Here is a 26,526-nt window from a genome sequence, read left to right as displayed (position 1 = left end):
CGAGCACAGGTAAACCTTCATCAAAATCAAAGAGTTTAGTTATCACTGACAACCAGAACAAATGTGTGTTGAATAGTTTCAGAATTTATTTTTTTAAGGGAATTAAGGTAATGCCTTTGTTCTATAATTAAATTATGCATTTCAAGGATTTGAAAACCTTTGAAGCTGCATTCTTTTGTTAATGTTTCATAAGGTTGTTCAGAAAGTTAAATTAAAAACAGCTTTTTAATCTTCTATCTATCATATCTTTTACACCCACTTTTGAAAGTAATGTCATTGTAAGATAGAGTTTCTTCCGTTCTCCACTGCTGTCACTGACTGGTTGTAACATGTTGCTCTTCCATAGTTATTATAGAATGTATACATTAAAGGGATAGTTCCTCCAAAAATGATCATTTACTCACCCTCAAGTTGTCTCAAACCTGTATTAGTTTCTTTGTTCTGCTGAACGCAAAAAAAAAAAAAAAAAAGATATTTGGAAGAATGTTTGTAACAAAGCAGAGAACAACCATTCAGGTTGTTCAGCAGAACAAAGAAACTCATACAGGTTTGGAACAACTTGAGTGGAAGTAAATGATGACAGAATTTTCTTTGTTGTGTATACTATCGCTTAAAGGTTTTGAAAGATTCTTTAACATTGGTTTTGAAAGGTTTCTTATGCTCACCAAGACTGCATTTTTTGGTCAAAATTGCTATAAAATTGTAACATTTTGAAATAAATTACTGTACAAATCAGAGGCATTTCTGCCTTTAAGATAGGAAGTAGATAGATTAAGATAGTAGAAGACTGACAGGAAGCAAAGTGGGAGAGAGAAGGGCCTAGGATCAGGAAAGGTTCACAACCCACGACTCAAACTCAGGTCGCCTAAAGTGCTGCCATGCTACATGTCGGAGTGCTGCCTCTATGCTATCAGCTCAGACAACTGTTTTCTATGTTTTAAAATATAATTTATCCTTGGGATGGAAAAGCTGAATTTCGGCAGCTATTACTGTTTTCTTTTTTGATGACTAGACAGATTGGAAAGTCAAGCAGGATTTTTTATTAATAGAAATTTAAAAAGACCAGCTTTTATTTTAAATGAAAAGCTTGCAACATTGTAAAAATCGTTACCGTCACTTTTGAACAATTTAATGCATCCTTACTAAATAAAAAGTATTATTATTCTTTTTTAATTGAATGGTAGCATATCATTTATAATTTAACTTGTTGATGTTGGAGTTCTTAATGGATTAATCATATTTATTGCTGTTACCTGTGGTATTAATTGAGTTTGTAATGTCAAAGATATGACTTTGTCTTTTAATATAAATGCATTACATATTTGCAGGAAAGGTTGGTATTGGCACAGAAAGTAGCAGAGGAGCACCAGCAATACCAAAGTTGCGTTCATAAATTCCAAACCTGGCTGATGTCTAAAACAGAAGAAGTCAGCCGTTTCAGTGACATGGAGGATACGACACAGAATAGGCTGAAAGCCCTGCAGGTACTCTGACCTACTTATTTGGGGGAGGGGAGGTCAGAATGGTCAACTGGGAAAATCATCCCTGCTTTGGAAGTCAAACTGTGGATAAGTCATTCCAGTTTTGCAGAGTACTTGCTAATTTGCATCCTCATTTTCACTTCAGGCTACTGTATGAAAGGGGTCATGTGAAAAATCGTATTACTATGTCTATGTAAAATCTAGTATTATGTAAACATTGCAGAATCTCGGTTAAGTAAAACATGTAGTGTAACCTTAGATGCAAAAACGGCTCATGTGGTTGAATAAACATTAATACACCATTTCTGTGTTGAGGACCTTGACAGAATAATAAGGAAATAGGATAAATACTATTATTACTAAACGTTAAAAGAAAAGTATCCTCCATCTTTTTCTTTCGGCTGTTCCCTTCAGGGGTTGCCACAGTGAATCATCTGCCTCCGTCTATTCCTATCCTATCCTCTTCTCTCAGACCGACTACCTTCATGTCCTCCTTCACTACATCCATAAACCTCCTCTTTGGTTTTCCTCTTGACCTCCTGACTGGCAGCTCTAACATCAGCATCTTTTTACCGATATATTCAAAGATTCAAGATTCTAAGTGTTTATTGTCATGTGTACAGACAGAAAGCATGTTTCCCTGTGCAATTAAATTCTTACTTTGCCGTCCATATATTCACTAAAAGAAAAGTATACTCCACTATAATATAATCCATCTTGTAGTACTCAGTCAGAATTATAAAACAATACAATAAAATAATGGGCTGACAACTTTGAAGTTTCTTTCTGAGCTGTTCACACCCTTGGACTCTTTCTTTTTTCCATTGCAACATTCAACACACCAAAATGGATCCATGACTTTGTTGTTGTTGACAGGAACATACTTCATTACATTAATTCAATTATCCTCTTGTAAAATACTGAAAAACAATAAAATCAAGTATAATAAAATTTGTCAGGGTATATCCCAGACTGCCTATATCCTATGCGGTTTCTTTCCTTGCCACAGTCATGTTTGGCTTGCTACCTAGAGGATTAAGGAATGATTTTCTGTAAAGCTGCTTTGAAACAATATGTATTTAGAAAATTGCTATACAAATAAACTTGACCTGACTTTAACTGTTTAGGCCGCTGCCATTTTGCATATTTTTAATATAATGGCAGTTAGAGTTTGACAAATGTGAACAGTGGTAATTGATGGTGTCAATTTGAAAATGAGGAACGAAAATAAAATGATTAAAATATAATAATACTATTAAGTAAAGTTTTTAATAGTTATAATAGTATAACTATTTGTATATATAGTAGTTAGAATAAAACAAGTAACAATTAATTATTAATATGAATGTTTATAATTTATTATAATTACAATAGTAGATTATATTTCTAATATTTAGTCATAATTTTCATTAGCTTTATTTGAACATTTTCAGATTTCATTTTAATTTTAGTTTACGTTAAGTAATTTTGTTATTTGCTTGTCATTTGTATTATTATTAATATATATTTTTAAAGTAGTTTTAGTAAGTTGAGTAAATCAGTTATTTGCCATGGCAGCATTTATCTTTTTTTATTTTATTATTGTTCATCCAATATTTGTTTTATTTTGTTAATTTTATTTAAATTTAAAAAAAAATATGTTTTTACTAGATTTAGTTGTAGCTGTAGTTAACAATAACAACATAATTATAAATGGAGTTTTTGTAATCATTGTATCTCTGTCTGCAATATTTCTTAATTACTGGTCTGTGTATACGTCAGACGTCTTTGGCTATTGCATCGCATTGCACTCTTCACGCGTTGTTTAGAAGTCCTTGTTGCAGACATATTATGAAGAATATGTTAAATGAGTCCTAAATAATGAATTATTTCTCTATCAGGAGCTGGATGCTAGTATAGCCAAAGAAGAACTCACTCTCCAGCACATTGAAAGGTTGTCTGAGACGGTGAAGGCCAACACGTCTCCAGCAGGTGCGGAAAAGATCACAAAAGAGATGGAGGAGTTGAGGCTGGCCTGGCAGAGGTTACGCCGGGCGCTGGTGGAGATAAGAGAAGAGCTCCAGAGTTCATTAGATTCTGAGAGCGAGTATTCAAACCGCTGTAAGGAGCTGGAGGTGGACCTGATGCAGATCCGATCCCTGGTCCAAAACCTCAGCAATGAGCTTGAGAGCAGGGACGGGGAGAGGACTGAGGAACACTTGGTAGCTCAATGGAAGACACACACGGTTAGTGCACTGTTCGTCTCTCTCACCACTCCCAAATACTTTTGATGTCTTTTTGCAGGACACAGATGGACTCAACATATTTTTGTGACAGATCATGACACTTAAAGTGATTAAGGGAATGCCTTTAGGTAAATTCCTATGTGGGGTGTGACAGTAATTTGAGCCATAGTAAATCTAATTCCACAGGTAGTTTTTGAAAGAGCTCTGTGTTGTGGAATACCTCCAAAATGATGAACATACGAGGGTGAAATGTTGTGACATTTCTGAATAAAGATGTTAGCGTCTTATTCACTAACTGCATAGGGCTTCACCATCACCTTTTTTTCTATCGAAATTTGACGTCGACATGATTTAACAGCGTTTTCTGAGAATCAGAATCAGAACTTTGATCTATCACTTAACAGTTTTCACAGAAGTGGCTACATGGTATATTATGTTGATAACATTGCTTTTTAAGATGAAGTATTATGTGTAATGTATATATTTTTCCTTATTAAATGACATTTATTATGAAATTATTAAATAAGTTTTCATTTAGTACAACATATAAGCCATTTCAGAACAATTATTGTATTTATTTAGTATTAATATCACTCAACTGTTTTCAACACGGATAATAATAAGCTATGTTTCCTTGATTGCCAAATCAGTATTTCTGGAGGATCTTAAGATAATGTGTATTGTATGTTATGAACTGGCCATCTCTAGTGGGTGCTTTCTAAGAAACTGGGATGGGGTCTATAGACAGACAGATTATTAGTATCCATATGCCAATTGCATTACAACTAAACTTTTACTGAAAAACAAAATGTTTTTATTTTAATTTGACAAAGTTTCTAATTGGACCAAGTTTGCTGCTAGCAGTGATGAAAAACCAACAAGGATGAAAACCTTTTTTAGATCAATGAAAACTGTCTGGACCCCATGTTGAGAATTTCAGCATTAATTCCCTGCTTGAATGAGTTCCCTTCAAACTCACGATATGTGTACTAATTTCATTGATTCGTTCTCTGCATCCACATTTCAGGGGGTGCGCAACAAGCTCATCGCAGCGGAGCCCAGGGTGGAACAGCTAAAATCCCAGTTGAAAGAGCTATTCCGATTCCCACAAGATTCTAAAACCCTGTCTGATGAGGTGCTGGCAGTGGTGAAAGAGTACCAGAGGTGAGCAGCAACCACACACGCACACCTAAAGAGCCTCAGGCAAAGGAGGAATGAGGCATGGAGAAATACTTTGATGGATATTTTATTAATCATTAGCTATTAATAATGTCATCGGTAAACATTCCGTCACGCAGACACAATGGGAGGCTCGTCACATGTAGGTTTATATCCCCATTGTGTTTCTGTCAATTGGATGTCACTCACACAGGTCTAGTCAGCCGTAAACAATGTGTATCCAGCAATAAAAGAGTGCTAATGTAAGCACTTCAAACAATTAGTGCATTACACACAGGGTTTACTGCATTTATTTATTCATTTGTTTTGTGGCAGCCATCTGTCAAAAGCCCTATAAGCTCATACTGTTAAGGACTACTCAGTAGAGTTGTTTTGTGTTTCCTGTGGCAGTGTGAAAGGCAGATCTTTTAGGCTGTCCTCTGAAAGCGAGACCGCTCTCCGGCAGATACTGCAGGATCCTCTGTATGGCTTCAGCCAGTGGAGTCAGGTGGTTTCTCAGGTACTGGAGGCTTCTGCCGAGGTGACGGAATTCTCGCACATTGCTCTACTCGTGCAGAATATAGAGGTAAATTATTTATAGTCACAGTTTTCTTGAAAAAGTGTGAGAACTTTTTTTTTTCTTATGCAGGGTGGTGGTGTAAACATATGTCACTCCAGATACACTGCTATTCAAATGTTTGAGGTCAATAAGTTTTTTTTTTCTTGAGAAATTAATTATTCAGCAAGGATGTATTCAATTGATCTAAAAAATACATTTATAATGTTATAAAAGATTAAAAAAGGACATAAAAGCTGTTCTATTTATTTAAAACAAAACAGAAAACCCTGACAACATATATCACATTTTCCACAAAAATATTAAGCAGCACAACTGTTTTCAACATTAATAATAATAATAAATGTTCCTTGAGCACCAGATCAGCATATATTAGTATGATTTTTGAAGGACCATGTAAAGACTGAAGGAATGATGCTGAAAATATAGCTTTTCATCACAGAAATAAATTACATTTCAAAACATATTAAAACAGAAAAGTTATTTTTAATTGTAATATTTCAAAACATTAAATGTTTTTACTATTTTGGTGAAATAAATGTAGCTTTGATGAGCTTAAGATAATAATAAAAAAAATAATAAAAAATCATACTAACTAACAAACTATACGTCTGAAGCAATGTTTTGAAAATAACTGTGAATCGTACCAAAATAAATAACTTGCGACCATCCTTTTTTAAGGTTCCAACATGCATTGCATCATTTAGCAAAGAATTCTTTGTTAATCAAATCATTCAGAGCAAATATTAACCCCAGGATTCAACTAAAACTTTTATAATTGTGTCGGCCCCTTCCAAAAATGTTAAACAAACAAATTGAATAATAAATAAATATTTAACAAATAATTCATTATTATTTTTAATGAATAGCTGGAAACTATATAGTTATGCAACTCAATAGCTGTAAATTCATAAACACTCCTGCTGATAAGTGATTACTTATGACACAAAGGCTTTATAAATAATTTATAGTTTTAGCCAATTCTAAATGTTTTTTTTTAGGGTTATCTCAAGTAATTCCTGCAATTTAGACAAAGCCATTTTATTTTACCCAGTTAAATAACATCACTGTGGGATACTGTGGTTTGAATCTTGAAAATCCTGATGCAGTGAGTGTTGCAATGTTTCCCCACTCAGTGCTTTTGACACCTGATTTACACTTTGTTTTGAGAAAATAAAGGTGACAAATCCAGTTTATGTGAAAAAAAGTGTGGATATGTTATTATTGTATTTAAGCATTTGCAGTGCTTTTTGCCATCATCTTGGCACCTTAATTTGGTGTTAGTGCTTTGTTCTCTTTGAAGTTATTGAGTGTGCTCTTTCTTCTTTTGTTTTGTTCTTTGTAGAAGTTACTTAAAAAAAGTGTGCAGCTCCAGGAGCGCTTGAGTTTGCTCCAGGTGAAGAGTGATCTGCTCAGCTCTGTTTTTGGCCAAGAGAAAGCTGACGATCTGTTGGAAGAGCTCAGCGGGGATATGAGGAAGAGAGAGTTACTCCACAGCCAGCTCCAACAGCGCAAGAACCGCCTACAGGTACCCCACCAGCCATAGCTCAATTTTTCTGCTGTATGTAGACTGTAAATGTCTGAGCTCAGAGCAAAAGTTTTTACCCCCACCATTAGCCATAATGTGCATAGTCTTACATAACAAAATAAGGTCAATGCTTATGATGTCTGGCTGAAAAAGTTGTAAAAATTACGGTATACATTTTTGATAGAGCTATCCAACAATTGTGGTATTGAATAGAAACAATTGATACATTTTAAAAGATTTAAAAAAAAAAAAAACATTTAAAGGGATGGTTCCGTTTTTTTTTTCTTGGCTTGGTTGTGTTTATGGAGCGCAGTATAACATGTCTTAATGCTTCTTTTTTTTTAAACGCCATATTTTTCTTACATTTTACCTTTATTCCACACCGCTGTCTCCACTCTCCTTTGAACGACTGGTTTGCTTCCTGCTTCTATGAAGCCCATCTCTCTGAAAAACGCAATGGTCTTCGATTGGTTAGATGGCCAAATGTAGTTTCATGTATTTTTATTGGCTGAAGTGCCAAGCACAGGTTGTCTGGAAACGCTATGGCCCTTACCATTACGGGCAGAAGTCACATTTGCGGGGACTAGCAAGGGTTTATGATGTCACCAACCCAGGAAGAAGCTCGTTGTAGTCCAATCCGGCCGTTTTTTAGGCAATAAACTGCCGTAGCTTTAAAAGACAATATCTCGGTTTGCATTGATCTTTCAGCGCTGTAACTTTGCAGATACTGTTTATGCTCAAGCAGCAACATTACACACACTAACTAAAGTTAAAAAAGTGAAATTGCATGCAACCACCCCTTTAAAGAGATGTGCAGTATGTTAATTATAACATAAAGTTCAAACAAATGTCTAATATATATCTACATACAGATACTGTGCAAATCTTAGGCAAAAAAAAGTTTTAAACTAAAATGATATCTTCTGCTGCATGTATCGGTAGGAAATATCGGTTTATATTTCCAAATATTCCTTTTGCCATTAATTGTAATAATCCAGTGAGATTTTTGTGTTTGACAACAGTAGGTATGATCTGATCTCACCATCATTGAGTCTGTCTGTGATTACATGGAAAAACAGAAAAACTGAGGCAGACTAAAACCAGAAGAACTGCGACAATGTCTCCTAGATATATTTTATTTTTCAATGAATTTCTTTTAGCTACAGTACATCAAATCAATAGTTGGAGAGACCACCCTTTCCATTTAAAACAGATTTTATTCAGGTACACCTGCACAGAGTGGCAAAATGAATGTTTGTTTGGAAATGTAAACCGATATTTTCTACTGACACACTTTAGCAAAAGATATATATCTGACTTAACGATTTTGTTTTAGTAAAAATACTAACGTACCTAAGACTGGAACAGCACAGTACTGTATGTATATGATTATAAGTATATTCATATAAGATAAAAGTAAAATAAATAAATAAATATATCCCAGATCCCTGTGTTAAACGATATAAATGTTGTCTACACACTTCAGAACCAAACGGTAACCTATGTATGCCCTTAGGGTTTGATATCAAAGACGAAGGACTTTTCTAATGCCTATGACTCCATACACAAAAAACTGACCTCCATAAAGGAACGATTCGTCAAGACGGATGGACTTCAACCCGACATTCTAGCCAAGAAGAGCCAGGCCGATCAACTCCGGGTGAGCAGCAGAGAAAACAGAAGCGTATAGCTGTTTCAGACTTCAAAAAAGTTCTGCTTTGCACGCAGCTTTTTGAATTTCCTTTTAAACAGCTTTTTTTGGTTTTAATCTCTGCATGTGGTGATCTGTAGATGCACAGTGACTTTTGATTAGATCGTCTTTCGGCACATGCTTAAAGAGTCGTGTGAATAATTTAAGGAGATAGGAGTTATGTCATGCTGAGCTCAATGTGTTTGCACTGGTTTGATCAGAGTGGCTTGTCCAGGTGGGAGCGGGAGAGACTCGCTAGTGGCAGACTGAATGTAAAATGAGTATGCATCTCTTTGCAGGTCATTAGAAAAGACTTGGAAGATTGTGAAGCCCATATCATAGCTCTGGAGACACTGGTGTCATCCAACCCTGCAAACAGGACAAAGTTTGAGCGTCTGTATGCGGACTGGAAATTGCTTTATAAAGCAGTTCGGGTAAGATCCGTTATGCTCAAGGTTTTTTTTATTTCTTATGTATAATTTTAAATTTAAGGGGTTTAGTTTACCCAAGTCACACAGGTTTGGAACAAAGAAGGTAAGGTAAAGTAAAGTAAACGACAGTATCTTCATTTTTGGGTGAACTATCCCTTTAAATCAAGGTGCAGTTGAACCAGAAGAAAAAAACATTAGCAATTAGTAACTCTCATTGTCTCACCTAAAATGTATTTTTATTTTTTCCGTGGAACACAAAATTAGATAATTTGAAGTGTGTTTATGCTGCTCTTTTCTGTACAACAAAAGCAGACTACAATGAAGTTGTTTCTTATACTGTATTCAAATTTATCAGAAGGCATATGCTATTTGTGAGAGGAAATGGAGTTGTGTGGGTTTTTTTGTTTTGCCTGGAGGTTTTTTGATAGCGTCCCAGTTTTTCTATTGCTCCATATTTGTTAAAATTTTTCAGTATTTTCTATTTTATTTCTTTTAAAATGTAATTTATTTTAAGCATTATTACTTCAGTCTTCAGTGTGGCGCATGATCCTTCAGAAATCATTATAATATGCTGATTGGTTGCTCAAGAGTGCTTAAAGGGGGGGTGAAATGCTGTTTCATGCATACTCAGCTTTTTACACTGTTAAACACTTGGATTCCCATCCTAAACATAGAAAAAGTTTCAAAAACTAATGTTGGACGTTTGATGGAGTATTTCTGTGTTAAAAATACTCCTTCCGGTTTCTCACAAATTTTGGAGAGTTTTTTTCGAGTATGGCTCGGTTTGACGTTAATAGAGCGGAAGGTCTTTGTATGGGCCGTACGGGCTCTTCTCCCGGTAGGGCGTGCGCGCGTGTGACTAGAGCAAGAGAGGAAATGCACGCCCATAAACACTCTCTCAGGTGCAGATCCAGTCGTCCAGAACACTTATGTCTGTTATAGTCCGCGCCGCGCTCCACTTCATTCCTCCACTTTGACATCAAGCGACTTCAACGCTTCAGCACAGCATTCCGGGAAGGCAGTGCTGCATTTGAACCGATTTGAACGCAGAAATGACGGGAAGCTTCACAACATCGCTTAAGTCGCATCGCAAAGTGGATCTCCACACTCCAAGAAGTGTGTTTTTGACGGAGCGGTCCCAGCGATAAAGGTTCGGTCCTGCTTTGGAAGCAGCCGGTGAGTTAAACTGCTTCAAATGTCTGTGCTGTTGCTTATCGTCGCGTGAGTAAACATCAGTAAACGACACGATCGCGTGCTTCGTCATTCAAATGCACTAACGGACTCCATTGTTGTTCTCTGTATAACGTTACACTAGTCTGACGTGCAAAACCGTTTTGCTTGCTACTGCTAAGGTTTAGTCGCATACAATAGTCCATAAACCGAATCATGTCCTCATACACTGCGAGTAAAGACACACAAATGTTGACAGGCCACTAAATACAGTACATACCACAGAGACGGACGTCCTGATGTTGCTGTTTCTATTTCAGCCTCCGAATGATTCTGGATCATATATCTATTAGCTGAGATCGATAGCGATGGGTTTCTCCACGCTTGAGGACATCATCGCTTTGCACGCTCGTCATTCTTTAGCTCCGCCCACACGATACGCCTCCAGGCGCTTGTTTTTTTCCAGAAAGACTCGGTACAGCCCATATTTCTTTTATAAATATAATAAAACTAAAGACTTTTCAGAGATATGAAGGATGCAATACTACTCTATAGGTACTCAAAATTTACATGAGATTGACTGAAACTGAGTGTTTCACACACACACACACCCCCCCCTTAATATTTTTGTGAAAACCATGGTGTGTGTGTGTGTGTGTGTGTGTGTGTGTGTGTGTGTGTGTGTGTGTGTGTGTGTGTGTGTGTGTGTGTGTGTGTGTGTGTGTGTGTGTGTGTGTGTATAAAAAAATCTCAAGAGTTTTTGGTAAATAGAAAGTTCAAAAGAACAGCATTTATTTGTAAAACTATTTTTGTAACACAATTATTATTTATTTTTTTAGTTTAATGATTTTTTTTTGTTGGGGCAACCAATATTTTGTTGGCAAAAATGTGTCTAGAAATCCTCGCGGACTGCAGTATTTTGAATTTTTTATCATATTTTTCATATTATCATACTCATGCATAACAGTCGCAATTGTACAGTAATTGTGTGAATGAGATTTCACTTATTACATCATCTCCCCAGATATCCGTAATACAAAACAAAACCTGTAGAAAGAATTCTACAGTATCTGTGGCAAATTTAGATTTGGAGTTATGAATATGCATAAACAAAATTTGATTTTAGATTTTCAGAGAGTAAATAAAAATACTTTTTTTTTGGGTGAACTATTCCCTTTATTTCTTATATTTTTTTCTGCATGGTTAATTGGTAGAAATATGAAATTATGAATAATGAGAGGAATATACTTATCTTTTTACTAGCCTCTTCAAAAATGCCCAACTTCACAAGTGATTCTGATTTAACCCTGAAGATCTGTGGAAACCGCTGAGATCACACCCCGGTTTCCATACCTCCTGCTGTGTGTTGATCATGATGGTGATGAAGAAAATGACTATAAAGGCCTTGATCAGACCTCCTTACTTCAGTTTTAATGCACACTTGTGGCTCGAAGAGATTTTTTATTTTATTTTTTTACTGAACAGAATTGTATTGCACTAAAATCCTTCTCACGTCTGTTTCAGATTTATTATGTATGTGTGTATTCACATGTATACGTGTTGTTGTTTATTCCAGATGAAGGTGAATGAAAGCGAGGAAAACATAGTGGAACATGAAAGTTTGCATGAAAATATTCTGAATTTGGAGAAGTGGTTAATGATAATGAGACAGAAGCTGGAGTTGTTTCGTGGATCAGATGGAGAATGGAGCATTGATAACCGCCAGCATGAGGCTGAGGTACGCCTATGCATACACTTCTGGATTAGTTACTACAGTTAGTGTTGCTTTTATTAAGTGCAATAAATAAACACAACAAATCTTCTGAAAGCTTTTTACAATACTTGAAATATCCCATTTTAATCTATTGTTGTATTATTATTATTATAATAATTATAATATAATAATATAATATAATAATTATGTTTTGGTTTTTTTGTTCAATAATCTTAAAAAAAAAATGGAAAGGAAAGGAAAAATGGAAGAAAAATGGAAATTTTGTAGCATGATATTCTACAACAAAATTCAAACAATGTACAAACCGAAGGCTTTAATACAGTTAAAACAATAAATGAATAAATACTATACATTGTGTGCTATTATTATTATTATTTTTAATTATATGATTGATACCATATAAATAGTTCCCACTATACCTGGAACTATCAGGCCTTTTGAAATTATTGCCAGACTTTGAAATTTAGAAAATATTAAGAAAAGTCATGGGAATTGGTTTAAAAGAGTTGAACCCCTGAATATAAGAATACAGTTCAAACAAACTAAATAATAATTAAAGATTTTTTGTTAGCCATTATCACTTTTTGTCAGAATTTATGCAGCATCTGTATTTTGGCAGACATCATGAATATCATGGTATATTTTATAAGGGATAACATTCTACACTTTAATCTATGAATATATTAAACCCATTCATCAACGCGATTCAAATGCTTGATGTATTACTATTACAAGTCACTTAAGTCATGCCACAAAAGCACTGTTTGTGCAGGTTTGTGAATGTGCCTGTGGTGCAGGCATGCCTTTGTTGTACTTTAGATTTAATCTTGCATTACTGTTGTTGTCCTCTAGAGGGCACTAGGAGAGTTTCCTGAGAAGGAACTTCAGCTTCATCAGACCGAGGCTCAGGGTCAGACCGTGCTGGCCAGGACCTCTGAGAAAGGCAAAGTTCACATCATTCAAGACCTCAAACGCCTTCGAGAGTCCTGGGTATCCCTCCACACGCTTAGTCTCAATCTTTACAGGTAATGCTGTAAGAAGCATTCTTGCATTACTTGGTAATGCTTGCAGGGTGTTGATGGTATTAAACGGACAGAAACTATGACTCAAGAAACATAATTATGATACAATTTTGTCAGACCTGTTTAAAAACATAATAGAATTTCCAAAAGGCATATTTCACATTCTGCAACCAGTTCACCTGCTCTTGTTTTTTCAATTATTTTTGATTGCTATGTGAATCACTTGTGTTTACTAGTCAGGAGTTGGGGAAAGGCATCTAGAATGTAGCATTTCCAATTGAACTATGTTTTTCGTAGGGGATATGTGGAATTTTTCATTGTTAAAATTCTTTGCCGATTTAAAATGGATAAATATTGGCGGATGAATTGCTCTTTATCACTACTTGAGTATAACATTTTATTAAAAGGGGAATTTATTACTTTCACCGTAACCTAACAGGCTTCTAAACGGAGATGCTGCCACAGGCGAGTTCCTGGACAGATGGGCAGATGGGCATCACCAGGTAATGCCTATAGACTTTGAAGTGGGATATAATGCAAGTGACAAAGGACCGGAGCAGCGTCAGAGATTCCTGGACAGATCAGAATCAACAGTTCTCCCAGAGCTGGAGAGGAACATTGACGCAAATCCAGATCAAATTGGAATTGTGGTCTCTGAGAGCATCACAAGACCTGGACGTTTGGAGGTCAGGAGAAGAGAGAAGATTTACCAAGACCGGTCCATAGATGATGAGGTGGATGCAGTCATGTCTAGAGGGGACTGTAATGTGAACAGGAAGCAGATAGAGATGGGAGGCTCTTATGGTGGTGACTCGCTTAGGAGCGGTGGTCGGACGGATGAATGGGTTAAAGAACACATGGCTAGTTCTGGGATTGAAGATCTGGATATTCAAGGCAGATATGCCATTTCTGATGAGGCACAGAAAGGGATGCAGCGGTCACAAATCCTCAACACCTCCTCCCGTGCTGCTTATGGCTCAACTAATGACAATCAGGTTAGGATGATTCAAATATGATTCTTTTTATTCTGACTGTCAACTGTCATTATATAAGAAATGTGCAATATATTTGTAGTGATTTTGCATGCGATATTATTAAATTACATTGTGAATATTGCAGTGATTTCATTTTTTATTTTATTCCATTTTAAAAAATGTATTTTAAAGTCTCTCCTTGTCTTTTAATCTAGAAGTATGATAATGTCATACTGTAATTTGCAAAATGGTATTAGAATTGGAATTAAATTTTTTTTGTGCAAATCACTTCAAATTGTTAATTTCAGTGAAGCAAAGTGTCAAACCTTTCTACAAATTGTATGCATCGTCATTTAGAAATGTTTCCATGCATGTCAATGCGTGCAATTTTTTTATGTATTGTTTTATTTGTTAATGCAATGATGTACTGGTACATAACATATACACTACTGTTCAAAAGTTTAGAATTAGTTAAATATATAAAGAAATTATTACTTTTATTCAGCATGGGTGCATTAAATGGATCAAAAGTGACAGTAAAGACATTTATAATGGTACAAAAGATTTCTAAAGAAATGCTGTTCTGATCGAAGAATCAGACGAAGAGTCGTCTTTAAAAAAACTAAAAAACATAAAAACTCCAAACTTCTGAACAGTATTGTAAATAAAAATTATCACACTTCCTCTTGTTAATTTAGTTGTAAAAATGGCACATGCTTTCATTTTTTTTAACTGGAGTAAACATTTTGAGCAATACCATGGCATCAGTGGATGTTTAGCCAAAATGTTACTTTGAAGGGGGAAAAGCCTTCTATTTGTTTCAGAGCAAATGCATTAAAAGTGATATATTATCAAAAAACCTAAGAAATTATCAAGATATTTTTTAGCTAGATCACTAAACGTAAAGCCACCATTAAGCAAGCGATACCTAGGCTATAATAAACTAACAGAGAGATGTCTCTTTCCATTTCTCCTGTAGATGGGCTCTCAGGGGCCCCAGCGTCATGCTGATATGGAGGCCCAGAGGAGGGAGTTTGAAGTGTGGCTTCACAAGGAAAATGACAAACTCACTGGAATTCTGAACAACCAAAGATCCCTGAGCGCTAAAGAACTGAGGATAAGACAGAATACACTCAAGGTTGGTGGTGTTTGTTAATTTTTTTTTTTTTTACTTTCTTTTTATCTGTTTTTGATTAAAGTTTCATGAAGAGTCCAAAATATCAAAAAGTGTTTGAGTAAAAAACAATCTTTGATAGCTTTGATATCTTATTCAACAAAGAGCACACAGTGTGATGTTTTACTTTGGTCACACAGAACATGCTGGATAATTTTCAGTATGTGAAACTGTCTGTACGTCTGGTGTGTAGTGCTTCGTACGTACGTTTCCATCATTGCGAATGTAGTTGCGGGTCTGTGAAGCTTTGAAAGGCTTGAGCTCAGGGTTTACCCCAGGCTTGGAAAAATTCAAACTTCACAAGTACCTGGAAGCTGTCATATCTGATGAAATTTGAGCTGACAGCCGCTGTGTCATGTTGACTTTGTTTTTTTTGTTCAGTCACAGCTTCACAGCTCAGATTTGGAAAAGCGCTTGAACGGCAATTAATATGTGGCCTTCCTGTTGAATACCATGAAACGGCATCAGACATCTTTTGCAGATTGTGCTATGTGAAGAAGACGCATTGAGATTGTTTTTAATTATTTAAATCTTCCCCACAGCAGATAAAGTGCTCAGATTCTTCAATGCAAAGCGCTTCTTCCTCCATTAGAACATCTTATAGGAATAACTTCAGGATGCTCATAAAGTGTTTATAAATTGATTGGATTATATTATTAGAATGTGGGCTGAAATTGAGACCTTGCAAAGTATTTTTTGTATCTGTCATTTTTTCTTTAAAGAAGTTAAATTACTCAGTAATGTGACTAAAAACCAGTCAACTGGAATGAGATAACTCATTAAAACTGATAACAGGACTGTTCCTGGAGTTTCTATAACATGCTCAGTATGGTACTGTGAACTCTTTAGTAACTACCTCCTCTGTGAGCTGAATCTGGATGTAAACTAATTCATTTTTTAACATTGGTTTACCTTAGAGCTAATTTTGATGTTCTGCATTTGAGAATGAGGGCTGAGAGTTTAATTCACACCATGTACATCTCAAGAAGTATTTCAAGTTTTGGAAAATGGGAAAAACACTGCATGCTCTCTGGGTACCTTTTTCTTGTCACTTGTTACTTGTGCCCCAGTAATAATATTTAGCTGTATTTTTAGAAAATTTACTTATTGCTTTTTTTAATTTACTTATTACTTATTGATATTGTGAAATCCCATACAAATGCATGGGACTTCCATGTACGTTTGGGTCAGTACACGGCTTTATCTTTTAAGAAAATCATTGTAATTCAAGTATGCATTTAATTGGTCAAGTAACTGTACATCTACATTGTTATAAAATATTTCTAATTCAGATAAATGCTGTTATGTAGATCTTGTATTCATAAATAAACAAAAACCCTGAAATGTATAAAAGCTTCCACAAAAGATATTAACCAGCACAAACTGTTTTCAGCATTGATCATTAGAAGTGTTTCTTGAGCAGCAGGGAAGGATCATGAGACTCTAAATACTGGAGTAATGATGCTGACAATTCAGCTTTTCCATCACAGAAACAAATTACATTTTAAAAATATATTAAAATAGAAAACTGTTATTTGGAATGGCAATTTCAATTTTAAAAATGTATATTTTTACTGTATTTTTTAAATAAAATCAGCTGTAAGAAAATCTAAAAAAGATTTTAAAAAATGTAACTGACCCCAAACTTTTGACTGGTGTACTTGAATTAAAATAAAATGATATGGATTTGAAATAACTGCATTGTGATCCAATTATGAGCACAAATCTTTAACCAACACACCCACACAACCCCCTAATAGTAACCCCTTGGTCTTGATTTCTGTATAGGGTTTACGTGCCGGTGTAGCCTGGGGTCAGAGTCAGTTCCAGAAACTGATCGCTGGTCAACAGAGTAAGTCACTGGAGGAGGACACTGAACTAGAAGAGCTGCGTTATCGCTGGATGTTATACAAATCCAAACTTCAAGAGGCTGGTGACCTCAGTGGTCTGCTAAAACACAAGGTATAAAAAGAAAAGTAAAATCCTTTTACATCTCGTGCATGACCGTATCATGTGTCCACCAGAAGGGGGCAGCAGCTTGTAGCCGGATCTAACTAAATAAAGCAAATGTTTATGTTTGTTTCAGGGCGTCAGAGGACAAGAACAGGAGCATGTCCGAGATGGAAAGGTAGGTTTTATTCTGTGAACATAGGCCTTGATGTTGTGAGTCGGCTTGTGTTTAAAGGGCTTCAAAAAATCTCTCTGATCTGACAGTAAAGTGTGTTTGAACAATCTTTGAAGAGCAAGTATTCCCTTTTCAGGGTGTGAACAGAATTTAATGCAGTGTTTATTTGTTGACACACAGCTGGGGCTGGTGTGTTTTTCTGCAGTGTAATGTCACTGTGTCATGTGGTTAATAGTTGCACACTGATTGAATGTAATATATTGGAGGAGGATATGTGGTAGGTTATTAGCACTTTTTATTAAACCTAGGCCTCATAGTCTATTCGATATTGCTCTTTTATTCAGATCTGGCTCCATTCTTCTATGGAACTGAACACCCATATTTTATGACCAAATCAATTTTTCATGGACAACTATTTTTTTTATAGTACATTTCACAACTGATACTTATAAGGGATTTTACAAAAAAATATTGCAGCTCATTTAGCAGTTCAAATCAGCTGATTACTTTTTTGTTAAATATATTGCGTTTCACATGACGGAAGTAAAATGAGATGTGAATTCTGTTTCATGTTAACTTAAAGAGTTCGTAAGTGGGAAACTGTTCAGCTGGATTAGTTGGAAGGCTTTGAAATAGAGGCACATGAATAGCATTTTGAAAGCCTGAACCAAAGCACTGTCTTAGTGCTATTTTTTGGCACCGTGGGCCGCTTAGAAACATCAAGGCAGTTGCTCCACTGCGTCTCTCTGGGGAGTGTATTAATCTTTCTGAGAACTTTCTCTAATATATCGCGTTCACACCTTTTTTTAGCGCCTCTTTTCTCACTCCTTCACTCTCTAGCCATCTGTTCATGAGCGGTCATGTCTGCTTGAGAGACGCAGGTGCCCTGCTGACTGCATATGAAAGGCTGTTCTGATACGCCTGCTTTATTTACATTAGCTGATATTAGTGGATGGAGATGGAAATGTTTTTTTGCACAAGCAGCATTAGCTTCCAGTTATCAAGGCTATTCACAGACGCTTTGGTTGAACTCGTTCTGCAAAACATGCACACACACACAAACTTTTTTGAATCATTATGAAATGAGCCATCCTAACATAATTCCAATTAATTCACAGGTTTTTTTTTGTTTGTTAGAGTGTTATTAAACTCTATATTTATCACTTAAATGCTTGTTTAAAAGCGAAAGCTACCGACTAATCAATAGTAATGATTTGACTAATCTTTCAAGCAACCAATCTCATCTATTTAATTTTATAAATATGTCATTCTGCTCACCCCTACTGTAATTGCATTTTTAGCAATCGTTTTAACCAACCATTACAAGAACATTTTTGTTTTGGCTGTATTTTGCCATTGCAAATGTGTTAAAGGTGCCATGTGTAAAAATTGAGGTAAAAATATCCAAAAAATGACCTACACACATCAAAAGAATGAAAAGAAATAAGGGAGATGATGTCTTTAAAAAAATGTCAAGTTATAGTGCTGCAGAGATATCAACCTTAATTAGCAGTAGCATTACTAGCCCCGGCCCGACAGGTGTCGTAATACCAGTCTCGGCCATGGGAGGCGGTATGCGGGCAACATAACCACCAGCCAACCTGCAATACACGAATAACTCGCACTGCTTGTGGGTGTACTTGAACCTGATGTCAATCGTGTGGAAAGTACAGCCCACTACTTAATTTCAGTTCAGGGAAGAGAGCGGACATATGGCCGAAGCCCTTGCCCCTTAAATATATCTGATATAATAAAAATAGCTGCTTTACCTGACCGGAAAAAGCGGAAGTGCGCGCGCGCCCGGCGACTGTGTCCCGTCCCGTCATAATAAAAGTCCCGGTACTCACGAGCCGTGTGTTTGTATAACAATCGCTCCAGCGGCCGTGCTCAGCTCCACAACACTCGGTCCTGCTCTGCTTTACACTAAAGTAACGTTAATAACCGCATCCATGAACATGATTTCTGCCCGAGTCCTATTTTCCACCAGCTGTGAGGTGAAGACCACATGTCCCAAAATACTGCGCTCACACCTGGCACCATCAAACTACGCCTTTGTTTAGATTAGGCGCCCTCTAGTGGACGGAAAGTTGCATAGTGCACCTTTTAAAGCTGCTCATTAATGCATCTTAAGACAATACAAGTAAATGTTGCTCACCTGAACCACAGCGTCTTGACTCTGTCGTGGAAACCATCATCACCTTCTGCTGCCTTGGTGACCTGTCATTATCACGCAGGATAAATACACGCTCTGCACACACTATGATTGTCTCTGTCACTGACCAAATACAATCATCCAATTGTGAAGATGACACTACATGACAGGCTGTAATTACAGGCTGCTCACATATATAGTTATGTGTTGTGATAAAGTATATTTTTCCATTGTATAATCACCAAGCCAGAACGATATGTTTGGATGCTGTGTATTTGCAAGGACACACTCATTTTTCTATACATTACAGTAGGTCGGAGCACCGCTGTAATTACCCCTCAGTTTAATTACATTTTCCTGAATAGAGGCTGACAAAAGAAAAGAGTGGAAAGAGATTTCTGCTTTTCATCCACCCACATTTCCTCCTCCTCACTTCCTCGTACTTCTGCACTCTCTCAAACACAAAGTAAAAGTTTCCATGTTCCTCAGCTTTGCTACAGAGGCGTTAAATAAAAAGGGTCGTACCAAGTTCAGATACCTCAGAGTCCGGTGCTCAGAGCGATGAGGAGCTGTTGTGGGTGGAGTGTGTTGAGGAGCTGTGGGTGGATGATATTCACTCCCACAATTCCACAGGAGCTTCAAAAACTTCCCTGTGCATATTGACTGGGAGATGGGTGCTGTGTTGGTGCATCAAGTCACAACCCAAGATCTATCTTATTATCAAAGATCCAAAGATTTTATTATCAAAAAACCCTTTTATCATTCAGCAGAAGAAAAGTTTAAATCCAATAGCTTAGAAAAGTTATAGCACATTGTTTTTATGTTTTATATATTCTTTCTGGCTATTTATAATTACTTCTAAAACTCAAGAGATGTAACTTAACACTTAGAATTTGTGCTCATCTCGTGTAAATTTCTTTAATAAAAATGTAACCCTAGTAGTGAGAAACATTCTACATTGGAAACATTTGTTTCTATCATTAGGCACCAAAGACTACATATACCAAGATGGATTCAAATATATAACTATGAATGGGCAAACTGAAAAAAGCCCTGCCTTTTAAATAAGAGCCAGCTGCTAATTGGCAAAGCATCATTGCATTACTGCGGCTTCTTATAGAAGCTCCAGTTCCCTTAGAAACAGTCAGTGTTGAGACTGCATATGCGCATTGGCTGGACCAAACTGAAATATATGATTGTTAGTGCTAAGAAACAACATTAATAGAACAGTTCATATAAGATTTTATTGATGGTTTTGAAATATGTTATTTAAATGTGAGTTTACTAGCAGGTTTTGAGATTTTAGTTTTTCCCTATTCAAGTAGATAGTAATTTTCCTTGCATGCCCAAAATGCAATAAATATATAGTTAAATAATGCAATCCTGCACTGCATCTAGTTAAGGTGAGGTTTTTGTACAAGAAAGGGAAAAACTTTATTTAAATTAGCAAAAAAAATTCCTAACTGAAAAGTATTAGTAGAAAATTATTGCATATAATACATTTTTGTCAGCAAACTTTTGTTCTATACTATTTTCTAGAAACTATTTTCTAGGAGGGCAGCCCCACAGCTCATTCGGGCTGAGCCTGGCCGGGCCCCATGGGGGAAGGCCCAGCCTCCAGGCGCTCACATACGAGCCTCAACCCCGGGCCTGGCTCCAGGGTGGGGCCCCGGCTGCGTCATGCCGGGCAACGCCTCGGTTCTTGATTTTCTCTTGTTCATAGTGGGCTTCTGAACTACTCTTAGTCTGACCCATCACCAAGGATCTGTTTGCCTTGGGAGACCCTACCAGGGGCGTATAGCCCCAGACAACATAGCTTCTAGGATCATTCAGGTACTCAAACCCCTCCACCACGATAAGTTGACAGTTCAAGGAGAGGAGGTAAAAAAAAAAAAAAAAAAAAAAATATGATTTAACCAATATAGCTAAGCTTTTCATCAATCATTCATTTTAAATTAGTCAATTATGTCACTAGAAGCCGTCTACACTGGACATGACAAAGTGACCGTTGCAAAGCATTTGTCCTTCATGTCAGTTTGTCATAATAGAACGATGCATCAGTTTACTGTCGGGGATTTTATCCAGTGTAGACAACATCCCGGATTATAAAGGGTTATATTGTCTTCTGTCGTGCCGCTCGCTTCCAGTGTAGGCACGGTGTTAAAGCAGTATCTACAGTGAAACTAGTTTGATAAACAATTGGACACTGTAGTCATTTAAACACATCACTAGGTTTTGTGATATAGCCTTTCTGTGCATGTGTTTTGCAGGCGAACAGCAGTCTCGGATTCTTGTACCGTGTGTGTCGCATGGCTCTTCCTTTCCAGCTCCTGCTGTTGGCTCTTCTTCTGCTGGCCTTCCTGCTGCCCATGATGGACGAGGGCACCAGCTGTTCACTGTCCAACAACTTCGCCCGTTCCTTCAACATCATGCTTCGCTACGACGGACCTCCGCCCACTTAAAAGGCGACAGTCGAAATCAGCTTTTTTACACGCGCCAATCTGCTCTTGTGTTCATGTAACGAATGGTTATATATTTTTTTATCATTGTTCCGTTAAAATTTTAAGTCATTTTATTTTTGGTTCTCAGCTGCTCCATCATACACCCACACAAGTGGGCCCAGCAGATCAGAAACTGTGTTTGTGTGTGAGGTAGTGAAAGTGTGAGTGGGTGGATGGCATAGATGCTCACAACCTGCTCAACGTGATTCAAGCTGTTCATTTCTCTACAGGTTTTAGAGATACCAGTGCAGCCTTAACAAAGAGCAAAACTCCCTTAAAGACATCTACTCAGGAGCCATCGCAAATTTCTTGCGTTTTTACGTTCGTTCTACGTTACTGCTAGTTTCTAAATGTTACAGGAATACTTAGCAAAAATCTGTCATCATTTAATCACCCTCATGCCATTTCAAAGCTGTTTAACTGGGCTATATTTTTGAGACTTTGCCTGTCAATGCAATTAAAGTCAATGGGGTACAATCATGTTGTTTTAGACCTCATTGGTGTTCCTTGTAAAGTAGCTTATTTTGAAAACATGAGGGTGAGCAAATGATGGCAGAATTTTCTGTTTTGGGTGAGCTATCCCTTTTAATAATTTTACTGTGGTATGTGTTATATTTAAACAGTATTGTGCGTGTTTTTATCATACCACTTGTTTAAAATCTGTTGTTTGCTGTTTTACTCAGGCCACTCAGAAAAGAAACTGTGTTTAATAATAGGATTTAACTTATCACTGTGTTGCGGGTATTGATTCTGATCTCATTGGGTCATGATTAATTAAAAGACTACCATGTACATATTTTAAAACTAAGCTCATTTTAAAATGTTCATATATTATTGAGCTTTAGAAGAGGAAATGGTCCAAATTAACACAGGCATTCCTGTATGACTCCATAGCAAAGGTGCTCTGCACGTGTTCTTATAACAGACGGCTTTCCTTCAATGGTCTTTTGGAAATTGAGATGTCGGAATCACATTGGTGGGCTTTAGACTGAGTTGTGGCATTGGCTGGCCTCTGAATGTTGTTGTAGGTTATTGTAAGTGTGTTTTTCAGGCATAGATTATGGAGTAAAAATAGCTCTGTTTGGGAGAATGTCCTTTTTTGAACAGAATTTTGGAACTCTGTGACCTTCTTGGCCTGTTTTTCTTTTTTCTTTTCTTTTTTCCAAGCAGTGTCTCTCCTGGGATTTCTAAGAGCCCGTTTGATTTCAGTTATTCTTTCAGGATGGCTTCTTTATGGTCATGGTTTGATTAAAGGAATGCCTTGATTTCTTTTTGGGGCCGGAACGAAGGCTTTTATATCTTTCAGAGCTGGCAAAAATCAAAACTCTTTTTGCAGTGTGAGACAATAGAGGCTAATTGCATGGCTTTTCAGCTTTAAGTAGTATTACACAAATGCACTGAACTGCTTTTATCCTGTAGCAAAATGCCATTTTAAAATCATATCAGACCTCTCTATGTATCTCTGCTATGCTAAAACTGTAATTTCTGTCAATATGTGATGCACTATAAAAATGGCAAAATATGCTGCATTTTCTAAAAAGAAACTGTAAGATTGAAGCTCGGCACTTCAATTAATTGCACTGCATTATTGTTTGTATTTAATCTTTTTTTATGCCAATGCAAATCCTTTAATGATACAGGTTTCATCAATAATACTGTGTGTTCCATTAGGCTGCAAATGCTAAACTGTACAAAATTTGGTTCAATGGTTCAACTGTGTTGAAAGGTCATTAAACATATGTTATTTGAGCTAGTTTACAGCACTGTGTGCATGGAAGAGTTTTCTCGTTGGGTTTACTGGAAATTGTTTTCAAAGACAGTTACCAAAATTTAAAGCATGTAGAAATTATAACATTTAGACTTCAAATGCATGAAGGCTTATAAGATGATGTATTTGGGAAAAAAAATGTTAAAACATTTATTTTATTACCATATTTTGAATGAAACTCATATGATGTATCTTTAAACTGCTAAATATATTCAGTAAAAAAAAATGTGTATGTGTATATATAATATATATATATATATATATATATATATATATATATATATATATATATATAATATAAATAACCAGTATTTTTGTATTTTACTCCAGGCAATAAACATGCAGTGCATTTTCAGTGCTGTTTGTGTTTCTTTTGTTGCTATGAACTTTTGCTATGGAGATTGAAAAGATAAATGTGTGACTCAATATCAAGATTCTCATTCAGAAAGCCAGTGATCCTCTTTTAGCAGGAAATGATCTGAAGCAGATCTGTTTGCTTGCATTCGACATTAAACCAAAGCTGAACTGGTCTGGCGAGATGTGCAATGATAACAAAACACGAAACCAGCCTGCAGGTGTAAATAAAGCATGCAATAGTGCACAGCTACGTCTTCTCCGGCTATATGGCCATGTGAGGTCCTTAGGTCGGCTCGAGGTTACATGACAATCTACAGTATGAATGACTTTATTTGCTTCAGATAGTTTAAAAAAAAACAAAATGGTACCAGAAAAGCCATGGTTATACACATTTGAGTGATTATTTGCATAGATTTGTCATTTCTCGGTTGCCTTAGTAACCATGTGTGTGTTTCTCGGCCTGTTCCATTTCCATTTAATCTATGTCAAGAGAAACACGTTCTAATTGAAGAATATTGAACAGCACTGTCAGATAGGGCTGGTCGATTCCCAAATTTTTGGAATCGACTCTCAATTCCCAACGCCTTGGAATCGAGGAATTGATTCCCAGCCCTACTGTTAGAACAACCTTTGTAAAACATTTAAAATCTGCACGGATACATGTCTTGGTTAAACATTTGTCATAGCGGACTCCTTTTATTGACGTATTCGTGTTGTCAGGTGGATGTTTGTCTTCGAGGTGTGTACGTGAACTCTGGGCTGTTTGGCATAAAGATAGACTGTGACTGTGTCTGACTTTAAAGCCCACTCACTGAAAGCACGCTCGCATGGCCTAATTTATTCAAATGTAATTCCTATGAGTGGTAAAGAGTTGGATCTATCCTACACACTCACCCACATGATTTCACACTATTGTTTCCTTCCTGCTTGGCAATGAGCAGATATTTCTCTGGTGTGGAAATGTCATCTCAATGCAATCCAAATCATGTTTGTTTGCTGACGTCCAAATATTCATGGGGCAGGGAACCAGATCGAGGGATAAAGTACATTACAAATAAGCAATTGAGGTGAAAGTAATGTGGTTTGAATATTAGAGATCCTTTACCCAGATTATTTTAATTGGAGCCTGACTATGAAACATCCATTTTTGCAGCTCTCCACGCTTTAAATGCTGAAACATTAACCAAAAACCATTGCAAAAGTGCCCTTTATCCACAAAAACGAGGTGACTTTGCAGTTTTAACATGGGTTGATGTTTAAAGTTATGACTTTACACCAGTGCTGTTAACTAGAACTAGAAGATAAGTTTAATACATAAAAAACTGTAATAGTAATAGAATTATCAAGACAGAAGACATTTTTAGAGATGAAGCAGTCACACAAGTGCCCCTGCGTGTGGCGTAATCAGATGTAGCCACTTAACTTTTGAGTTGTAAGTTACACATTTGCTGGCTTAAATGGGATATGAAAAACACTCCAAGAGCTCCTGGTCACATGATAAACTGATTTTGTTAAGGTGCCGGACATGACTCGCATTGATAAAGACGGGGATGTTAATGTTGCCTTAATACTTTGCGAATATCTGGACATTTTTTTAGCTTTGTATGACTATAAAAAGTCAAACAGCAATATCATTCATAGCAAACTGGATGACTATTTCTAGCACTGTCATTGTTAATTAATCTGAACAAAAGGTTAATGTCATTGTGCACCTGGTCTGTTAAAGCTGAGGCTGAAGGAATTTAGTTTATTACACTGGCTGGCCAGTACCTCTGTAGTAAATATTTAATTTTGTGGCATGTTGCCATGGAAGCCGAGGTTTCCATGTCAGAGGTGCTTTCCACTGGGAAAGTCTTGTAAATGCAAATTGACAGCTCCTGAAAAAAAAGGAGCTTCATTTGAAGAACTCTTTTCAGGCTGTTGAATTATAGAGAGGTCTACAAATGCAAATTATGTATAAAGATTGGTTGTGTATATGTGTATATTTCTGTCATAACAATTCTTAAAGAGTTTTTGGCATGGTAATGGATATAACAACATTGATGTGTTTGGTATTGGCGGAATAGATCTGTAGATGTACATTAATTACCTGTAGCCGATCTATACAGGTGAAGATTGGAGAGCTTCTGAAGCATGCTGCTACTGCTATTGCAAATGTTAACCAAGTAGTTTTTGAAGGTTGAGCAGTGAGCTCATTGGCTACTGCTAAAGCAGGAACCAATCAGCTGTGGCCTACAGAGAATGTGTTTATATATATATATATATATATATATATATATATATATATATATATATATATATATATATATATATATAAACTCACCTAGAGGATTATTAGGAACACCTGTTCAATTTCTCATTAATACAATTATCTAACACAGTATTAGTATGTGTTATACACAGTATTAGTATTAGGGTCAAACACAGTATTAGTATGGTGTTCCTAATAATCCTTTAG

At 36.4% G+C, this 26,526-nt stretch overlaps 1 protein-coding gene across 1 annotated transcript in view; it reads left to right on the top strand.

The window, feature by feature from the left end:
* syne3 (spectrin repeat containing, nuclear envelope family member 3) overlaps positions 1-22,318 on the top strand; it is a 32,800-nt gene extending 10,482 nt beyond the window's left edge. Inside the window, exons 5-18 of the mRNA XM_067455774.1 lie at positions 1,327-1,484; positions 3,362-3,706; positions 4,734-4,870; positions 5,276-5,450; positions 6,787-6,969; positions 8,486-8,629; positions 8,959-9,093; positions 11,837-11,998; positions 12,848-13,020; positions 13,457-14,012; positions 14,971-15,129; positions 16,954-17,127; positions 17,252-17,293; positions 21,713-22,318. Coding sequence (XP_067311875.1) covers positions 1,327-1,484; positions 3,362-3,706; positions 4,734-4,870; positions 5,276-5,450; positions 6,787-6,969; positions 8,486-8,629; positions 8,959-9,093; positions 11,837-11,998; positions 12,848-13,020; positions 13,457-14,012; positions 14,971-15,129; positions 16,954-17,127; positions 17,252-17,293; positions 21,713-21,904 — 2,735 coding nt within the window. The 3' untranslated portion in view covers positions 21,905-22,318. The remainder of the gene's footprint in view (positions 1-1,326; positions 1,485-3,361; positions 3,707-4,733; positions 4,871-5,275; positions 5,451-6,786; positions 6,970-8,485; positions 8,630-8,958; positions 9,094-11,836; positions 11,999-12,847; positions 13,021-13,456; positions 14,013-14,970; positions 15,130-16,953; positions 17,128-17,251; positions 17,294-21,712) is intronic.
* Positions 22,319-26,526: the final 4,208 nt, after the last annotated feature.

The sequence above is a fragment of the Pseudorasbora parva genome, chromosome 10 (assembly GCF_024679245.1).
Source record: "Pseudorasbora parva isolate DD20220531a chromosome 10, ASM2467924v1, whole genome shotgun sequence".
Classification (NCBI taxonomy): Eukaryota; Metazoa; Chordata; class Actinopteri; order Cypriniformes; family Gobionidae; genus Pseudorasbora; species Pseudorasbora parva.
Note: the sequence above shows the minus strand (reverse complement) of the source record. Positions and strands in the feature narration are given on the sequence as shown.